Here is a 9,648-nt window from a genome sequence, read left to right on the forward strand (position 1 = left end):
TGAAGTTGTTTACATCACTGATAATGCAGACCCAGTTTCATATAACCAAGGGCCAACCACACAAAAGCAGAAAACACTCAGATTTTCCCTCGCCCACTCAGTAAAACTAATCTTGACAAAAGAATTAATGCTGTTGTTGTTGTCTCTTTTGGCTTTTCCTGGTTTAGGGGTCACCACAGCGGAACTCCGGTCTGCTAATGATTGGCAGTAGATTTTTACGTGCAGAGTTGCCGGCCCTGACGCACAACCTTCAGCGAAGGTACACCCATTCATGCACGTCTCCACACAGAAGACGCTCTAGCTGAGAATCGAACAAGACAACGTCTTACTGTGAGGCGACACTTAATAATGTGCATATATTAGGGCTATTGGAATTATCTTTAAAAAGATGAAGTGATGATTTGCAACTGTGTCAATGTTGGGATTATGAAGAAATGCTTGATTAAGCATTAATTAAAAGATATACATAATTTAGTGACTGCACACAGTTTAAGTTAAATACAACTGTAATGTATCATGAATCCAGAGCACAGAATGCCAGCTTTTATTTAAACAGCAACTTCTGTTACTGAGAGCTAATCTTGGAAGCCAAAGAACACTAGTGTTATAAACTAATCTGTATAATCTGAACAGGCTCATGGGAGACAGTTTAGTGTCCTACATGAGAAATACTGAGCTAATGAACACTATTCCCCAGTAGTTGTTTCTAAGTAATTTATAAATAAATAAATAAATAAAACCAGGGGAAGTATTTTGAGATAAAACACCTTGTCTTTATTGGAGGTAAAAAGTAAAAAGGAAAACTCTGTTAGTACCCAAGTAAATAAAATGATTATTAGCAATGAATGAGAAATTATTCCAGTATAGAGAACTGAACAGCCAAGCCTTCTTGATCAGAATTCAAAAGTGCTGCCAGGTGAAAGTTCCCTTGAGTTAGTTGCAATGTACATGGGGTATGTAAAAAAAATTGTCACGGATTCCTAATTAAATCTAGATATCTGTAATCATTGTAGAAGTAAAGCATAAGACATTATGCAAACTGAGAATTTTGAACAGTGTTTATGGCAACTGGGGAGAAATAGCCAAGTTAATGGGACCCTGTAATGGCTGCGTGTGGGGGTGTTGTGTGGGTGGAGATGGTGGGGCTGCGTGGGTGGAGGGGGTGTGGTTGTGTGGGTGGGGCTGCATGGGTAGAGGGGGTGTGGCTGTGTGGGTGGGGCTCTGGGTTTGCACCCCCTGCAAAAAATCCTGCGGGCTCCCTTGACAGGGACATAAGCAGTTTAATAACAGGTTAAATAAGGGTGGGGGATTGTTTATGTTGATCTTCATTAACTATTGCAGTGCAGTCAAGTTTCTGTCAAAGCCATTTTTTTCATGTATAGATCGTTTTAGATTCACTTTGGCCACTTACCCAAGAACTGGGTTTACTTCAGAAAGGGTTCTATTCAGCCTTCCTACACTGTCTTCATATTTTGTGTTGATTGTTGATGCAAACTTTCAAGGAGCCTACATGTTCTCCCTGTACCTGTTTGCATTCCACCCAAAGCTATAGGGAAAGTGTACAGGCACTTTTTCAAAATGAACCCAAGTACTGGGTCAGTGTGCACGTATGCAGAAGACTGACATCCCATCCAAGTCTGACTTTTAACATCCTTGGCTTGCTAGGACAGTGTGACTGCTATGACTCTGAAATGAAGGAAATGCAAACTTGTACAATGATAGTGTAAGGGGGTAAACAAAGGATTTCATTTAATAGGGTGTCTGTGGATTTCATTTTACATAGTATATCAATATCTGTTATTTCAAAATAGTACAAAATAGTGTTAAAGGTTGTGTATACACTTCTGTTAAATATTATGAGATGATATTAATATATGTGGTAATGTTAGTAATCACATTCAATATTTTGGCATGCAAGATTACCAGTATGACAGTTTTCCAGAATCAAGAAAAATACATCAAATTAAGTCTCTGGATACAACATTTTTTTTTTTAGAAAGTGCTTGCTCATATTTAAGTAAATCTCTACTTACATCCCTTAAATAAATAAATAAAACTACCTGATGAATAAAATACCTCTGTGAATAAAATATCTTGATGATTAGAGTCTGTTATTGAATCTGTGCTGTTTTCTCAAAAAATAAAAAAATTACATCAAGAATGGGCAAGTTATTGGAAATGAACAAACATTAATGGGCTACAAAACTTCTAAGGATATAGATCGTTCTCCAAAACTAACAGGGGCATATTGTGTGCTTTTCTTCTATTTTACTTTTTATTTCTGTAGAGCTGGAGGGGAGAGGTGATCAATGCGTTCTACTTTGTGAAAGCACTTGGCATCCATTTAACTGTTTCTTGAGCACTCGGCAAATCTGTAACTAATCACATTTTTTTGTCATTATATACAATACAGGTCAACCAACTGCATTTTAATGTAGGTCATTTTTATCTTTCAGTGATACAAAGAAGATCAGTGTTGCAGTAGTTGGACCTCAGAAGAAAACCATGACCACTCTCAACCCCCTAGACACAGACATGAAGAATGGTCCTGTTGCTGTATAAATGGATTACTGGTACTGTTCCAGCCAATGGGAGGAGAAAGGGGGCGTTACCTTCGAAAGGCACACATGTCTGCAAGAAGACTGCAGTGTCTCAGTGAGATCACAGAGGATTGCATGGGAAAATGTGGCTGGAAGTCCAAAGTGCATAAGACACTCTATCAGAGTATAAATGCCTTAAAAAGGAGAGAAAATTTGACATTTTCTTTTGAAGTATCACAGATGTGGTCTGTTGTGTTAAGTAAAGGACTGGTACCAGAATTAAATAACTGTGGAGCATTTGCTAGATGTTCCAAAAGCACTTTCAAACTGCGCATTGAAGGAATTATGTTTTGGATCTGAGTGACAGTGGTGTTTCAGTGTTGGGCTTTTAAAAGTATTTTGTTAAAGATGAATACATATGGGTTGGACTGACCTACAGAATGTCCACACCATCTGCAATAATGAAGTGTTTTATTACTGTTTTCAAGAAAAAAGCAGGAGCTATATTAAAACCTGAAGTGGTTTTCTTTGCTACAAATTTATAAGTAAAACTGCAAGAGTTTAAATTAAACTGTGTAACTTTATGCTTCCCACTTTTTTTATTCATTTAAGCTTTTTTAAGTCAGACTTATTATTGCAAGTGCCAAATGTTGTAAAATGTATAAAGTTTAACCTAAAACGAAATGATTTTTAAATTCTCGCCTCCTGAAATTTACAGATTGAGATATGCATTGAATTTTCTTGTTCACTTTCTTTTTTAAATAATGGTGTCCACAGTTGAACTTTTCATTCTGTGGACATCTTTGCAGTGGCTGGGTACAGACATGAAGCTGACAAACACAGGTTTAACTGTTGTTAATTCGAATTCAGGACATAACTTGTGAATAAAATGAAACATGGTGTTTACATCTATTAATGGGGTTTGGAGTCTATGCTTATTCTCTTGACTAATGTTTTTGAATGTATCAGTTAACATAACCAATTGTATTTCCTTTTAAACTTCAGAATATATTGGTGTGGACCATGAAGATAATAGGCACTTCATGTTTGATTCTAAATGTATAAATTTAACAAAAAAGCAGAAACTTGGGATGTTTTTTCCACTTTTTGAAGTATCAGTTTCCCACTGACATGGCTTGTTGAGAAATACCTGAGAATAAGCCTTAACCGAGAGTCAGAGAGAAAAAACACTTAAAATACTATTCCCACAACAACCGCAAACATCAACACTAATTTTTATAGAAAACCTGCATGTGAAAATCATACCAGATATTTGCTTATACACTGCATTTCAAATTACTTTTCAGTTGTCCCCTTTAACACGTTTTACTCGAGGGTTGTCTTAGAAAATATCTCAACCTATTTCTTTTTTCAAATAGATCTGAGGTAAATTTGGAAATTGATCTTGGATAAATAAAGGTATAAAACCTGTGAATGATGCTACCTTAGCATGGTGCAGCATTTTGAGTGGTATGCATGGTTGTTACATGAGATAAGACAAATTAGCATGTAACACTCCCCATCAAAAAAAAAAAGACAAAATAACTAGCTTCAGTGGATTCACCTTCTATAAGTAAAGGCAGAGTAGTGGATAAGAATTCCATACAGCAAAATCGTGAACCTGATTTTCACTCCGAGAAGCCATCACTGCCATATTCTGTGACTCAACACAAGGCATTTACCATCTCTGTATACCTGAATCACACCTAGAATTGTATATTTGTTAGTGTGGTGGCAGAGGAATAAGTTAGGATGGACTTTTGAAATGAAGGCTATTATTTTGCATTAGTTTCGTTGTATGAGAAGAGAATTTTACTGACTCAGAGTGAAACTGATTTTCACTGTGCACAAGTTACTGTGCTTAACGCCTATTTACAAAGTGTACATCCAAGTAATTCGCTTGCAAACTGGGTGCATCTTTACAAATTAGACCCTTACACTATAATATTAATGTTAGAAAAAGCTGTGTGGTTTACTTATTCTTTCATTCTCAAATATGTGATCTGTCTTACTCAGTTGAGGGCAACCAGAGAATATACTAGTAGGCAGTGAGCATGTGACAAAGAAACTAGTTTTGCACAGGATGTCTGCCCAAGGCACAACTTAGGTTCATGGGTACTTCCTAGGCTATTCATCTGCAAGTATCTTAAGAGGCCTAGCATTCAATTTCAATGGTAGTTTTTAGCCCTTATATTTTGTGTGCAAAAAATTTCAGAGATGAGCAGAATTATGCTGAAGGTTTACATCTGTAAGCAATAATGGTGTTAGTCAATTTGTGGTTACACATCCATTCATTCAAATATTGTTTGAATAAGTTAAGAGAAGTACTTTCCTTTATGCCAAGTAGAAGGCGGTTCCAAGAAAGTGAAATTCTCTGTGATACATACCTGTTCCTCGGACAAGTTCTATCTATGTTACAGAAGAGATTGAGATGAATTGAGTGGGTGTTTATGTAGCCATTGGACATGTAAAAGTATAGTAGTTCTGACAGGATAGTGTCTGTTGAGGTTCTATGCATAAGGCAGTGGTCGCCTCAGTGGCCCATATGCTATCTAGGAGGAGGACAAAGCTATGAGAGATGTACTGCATAGTTTTTGTGATTTAAGCCTTTTATTTTCTTAGTGAGGAGTCCTTGTGGTCAGTCCAGCTGTGACAAGTGTTTGGACAAGTACATAACGAAAGGGGCATTATGCTTAATGAGGGACAAGTACATACACCCCTGGACATGGATGCCATACCCGTAGGTATAAGCTGTGTGATGAAAAGGAACTTCCTCACAATAGTGGATTGTATGGTAATCAAAGGACAGTTTATCAATATAGGTCCCCCAGATCCTTGGCTATGGGATTGATTTTCAGGGGTGTATTATGAATGTAATAGTTACAAGTGGAGTCTTGCTAGCAGAATGGATAGCATTATATAATTCTTGCTATTTAGTTGTAGAATATGGTTTTGACTTGAGCTATTTATTTGGGACAAGGCCTTTTGGGAGGATCATGGTGTCCTCTGAGAAATTTTTTATAACACGTGCAAACTTGGTCAGCCACAAACCCTTAACATTAGCTTTTATCTCCAATACGTTAATGCCAAAGAATAGCCCCAAGGAGGGAACGTTGGAGTAAACTTCTAGTGGCAGGTCTTTTCGTGGAGGTATATCGACCCACCTTTATTTCTTGGGTTCTATTTGTGAGCCAGTCTGCCACCCAGTGAAATGCATAGGGATGTAAATTTGCCTCCAAGAGTTTATGATTCTGGAATGCTGGATGGTATTGAACACCTCGAAGAGGTCTTGCTAAGCAATGTGTAATGATTCATCCTTATCCCATTGCTGCAGTAACTTTTTCAAACAAGTTGACCAGCTTAACTAGTCAAGATCTTTATTTGACAAATTCATATTGGTTCAGGTTGAGAGTCTGTTTTACCTGTACCCTTATTTATTAATTTCATAATAATCCTTTCCACAGTCTTACAAATAAGGATGGTCAGGCTTTATGGGTCTGTAATTAACTGGGTTTATTGAAGCCCTGCCTTTGTGTAAGGGAATGACTGTTGCTGTCTTCCATTCATCTAAGATGAGGCCTATTTTGAAACCGATGTTGAATATCCTTTGTAGAGGGGTTTGGCCAGTTACATATCAAGATGACCAGTAGAAGCCTGGTATGTTGTCCATCCCCGTAGTCGTAGTGCTCGGTCTTGGATATGGCCTTTTGAAGACTTGTTCTTGAGAGGTTTGAGGTGGGCATGTGATCCAAGAATATTGGAGGAGTGAAGCTTTTATCTAAGTTTATCTGCTAGCAGAGTGGCAATGTCCTTTGGTTCCGTGATTAGCTATGTGCAGTGCTGGACATTTGTTTCTGAGGTTTCCAAAATAAAGAATACATTGCAGTTATATTTCTCCTAGGTTGCTATTTTTACTGGCTTTGGATCAAGGTCCAGAATTCCTTGTTAAGTTTAGCAAGTGTGTTTTTTACATACAGTAAGTTTTTTTTTTTTTTTTTTTTTTTTTTATATATAGAGAGCCTATTTATATTAGGGTTCTACCATAGAGCTTTATTTTTGAATTGCACATTATTTATTTCTGAGGGGACAGATGCATATGTAATTATTTACATGGGCTTAAATTTGGCAGTAAAGGATTCTGCCTATGCAGTGGAGCCATCAAGATGAAGAGGGTTTGAATTTAGCCAGGTCATCACTCAAGCTTTACTAGATTAACCTGCATATAATCTCTGAATACTGAGGTGAAGCAAGTTACTTCAGGTTCAGTTTTATGGAGAATGTAATTTGTGGTATGACTTTGACCAAGGAGGAAGTCAGTGAGGGAAAAGCTGGCCCATATTAGTAAGGACCAAATCTAGGATCATGTCACCCCCTAACTGAGGTGTGGACTAACTAATCCAGTGTGTTTGTGTTAAAGTCCAGAAATTTCCAGCCGTAAATGTTGGAAAATGTAAAAGTCTTCCAGTTTATGGAGGGGAAGAAGTCGTTTCTTATGAAAATGGTGTCTGACAATGCATAGGGAACTCCAAACTAGTTGGATAGGAGGTATGCACTGAGGGGGGGATATGAGAGGGGGGTACTGTAGTTAGTTGTGATTTAATAAGGGGTGGTAGTGAGAGTCGGAACTTTGAATGTTGGCAGTATGACTGGTATAGGGAGAGAGCTAGCGGATATGATGGACAGAAGGAATGTTGGTATATTGTGTGTGCAAGAGACCAGATGGAAGGGGAGTAAGGCTAAGAGTATCGGAGGTGGGTTTGAATTGTTTTATCATGGTGTGGATGGGAGGAGAAATGGCATAGAAGTTATCCTGAAGGAACAGTATGCTAAGAGTGTTTTGGAGGTGAAAAGTGTCGTATAGAGTAATGTTTATGATGCTGGAAATTGATGATGTAATGATGAATGTTAGTGCATGTGCTCCACAACTTGAGTGTGTGATGGACGAGAAAGAAAAATTTTGGAGCGAGTTGGATGAAGTCGTGATGAGTGTACCCAAGGGTGAGAGAGTGGTGATTGGAGCAGATTTCAATGGGCATGTTGGTGAAGGGAACAGAGGGGATGAGGAAGTGAATGGGGTAGGTATGGTGTTAAAGGAATGCAGAGGGTCAGATGGTACTGGGTTTTGCGAAAAGGATGGACATGGCTGTGGTGAATACGTGTTTTAACAAGAGGGAGGAGCATAGGGTGACATACAAGAGTGGAGGAAGATGCACACAGGTGGATTATATCTTATGTAGGAGGGCCAGTTTGAAGAAGATTGGAGACTGCAAAGTGGTGACCAGGGAAAGTGTATTTTAGGCAGCATAGGATGATGGTTTGTAAGATGCCGTTGGTGATCAAGAAGAGGAGGAGGAGGAGGAATGTGAGGGCAGCACCAAGGATCAAATGGTGGAAATTGAAAATGGGTAATTGTGAGGTGGAGTTCAGTGACAAGTTAAGACAGGCACTGGGTGGCAGTGAGGAGTTACCAAATAGCTGGGTAACTACAGCAGAGCTAGTAAGGGAGATGGCTAGAAAGGTGCTTGGTATGACATCTGGACAGAAGGATGACAAGGAGACATGGTGGTGGAATGAGGAAGTACAGGAGAGTATACAGAGAAAGAGGTTGGCAAAGAAGTGGTGGGATTGTCAGAGAGATGAAGAAAGTAGACAGGAGTATAAGGAGCTAAGGTGCATGGCAAACAGAGAGGTGGCAAAGTCTAAGGATAAGGCATATGAAGAGTTGTATGAAAGGTTGGACACTAAGGTGGGAGAAAATTACCTGTACCGATTGGCTAGACAGAGGGACCAAGCTAGGAAAGATGTGCAGCAGGTAAAGGTGATGAAGGATAATGAGGGAAACATACAAGCAAGGAGAGTGTGTTGAGCAGATGGAAAGAGTGCGTTGAGGGGGTTAATGAATGAAGAGAATGAGAGGGAGAGAAGGTTGGATGATGTGGGGATAGTGACTCATGAAGTGCAATGGATTAGCAAGGAGGAAGGTAAGGATAGCTATGAAGAGGATGAAGAATGGAAAGGCTGTTGCTCCAGATGACATACCTATGGAAGCATGGAGGTGTTTAGGTGAAATGGCAGTGGAGTTTTTAACCAGATTGTTTAATGAAATTTTGCTAAGTGAGAGGATGCCTGAGGAATGGAGAAAGTGTTTTGGTACCGGTTTTTAAGAATAAGGGTGATGTGCCAGAGCTGTAGTAACTACAGAGGGATTAAATTGATCAGTCACAGCATGAAGTTATGGGAAAGAGTAGTAGAAGCTAGGTTAAGAAGGGAGGTGATGATTACTGATTAGCAGTATGGTTTCATGCCAGGAAAGAGCACTACAGATGCGATGTTTGCTCTGAGAGTGTTGATGGAGAAGTACAGAGAAGGTCAGAAGGAGTTGCATTGTGTTTTTGTAGACTTAGAGAAAGCATATGACAGGGTGCCTAGAGAGGAGTTGTGGTATTGTATGAGGAAGTCGGGAGTGTCAGAGAAGTATGTAAGAGTGGTACAGGATATGTACAAGGGTAGTGTGACAGTGGTGAGGTTTGCGGTGGAAATTACGGATGCGTTTAAGGTGGAGGTGGGATTACATCAAGGATTAGCTCTGAGCCCTTTCTTATTTGCAATGTTGATGGACAGGTTGACAGACGAGATCAGACAGGAGTCCCCAATGACTATGATGTTTGCAGATGACATTGTGATCTGTAGTGAGAGTAGGAAACAGGTGGAGGAGACCCTGGAGAGATGCTCTAGAGAGAAGAGGAATGAAGGTCAGCAGGACTAAGACAGAATATATGTGTGTGAATGAGAGGGAGGATAGAGGAATGGTGAGGATGCAAGGAGTAGAAGTGGCGAAGGTGGATGAGTTTAAATACTTGGGATTAATAGTTGAGTAATGGTGAGTGTAGAAGAGAGGTGAAGAGAGTACAGGCAGGATGGAGTGGGTGGAGAAGAGTGTCAGGAGTGATTTGTGACAGATGAGTACCAGTAAGAGTGAAAGAGAAGGTCTATAAGAGGGTAGTGAGACAAGCTATGTTATATGGGCTGAAGACAGTGGCATTGACAAAAAGGCAGGAGTTAGAGCTAGATGTGGCAGGGTTAAAGATGTTAAGATTTGCACTGGGTG

The 9,648-nt window shown here is 39.3% G+C and overlaps 1 protein-coding gene across 1 annotated transcript in view; it reads left to right on the plus strand.

The window, feature by feature from the left end:
• Positions 1–3,452, plus strand: part of EPHA3 (EPH receptor A3) — a gene marked incomplete in the record, with an annotated part of 1,122,317 nt that extends 1,118,865 nt beyond the window's left edge. Inside the window, 1 exon segment of the mRNA XM_044072146.1 lies at positions 2,457–3,452. Within this exon segment, the coding sequence (XP_043928081.1) occupies positions 2,457–2,562 (106 nt within the window).
• Positions 3,453–9,648: the final 6,196 nt, after the last annotated feature.

Source organism: Protopterus annectens, chromosome 5.part0 (genome assembly GCF_019279795.1).
Source record: "Protopterus annectens isolate FY-2018-M chromosome 5.part0, PAN1.0, whole genome shotgun sequence".
NCBI lineage: Eukaryota > Metazoa > Chordata > Ceratodontiformes > Protopteridae > Protopterus > Protopterus annectens.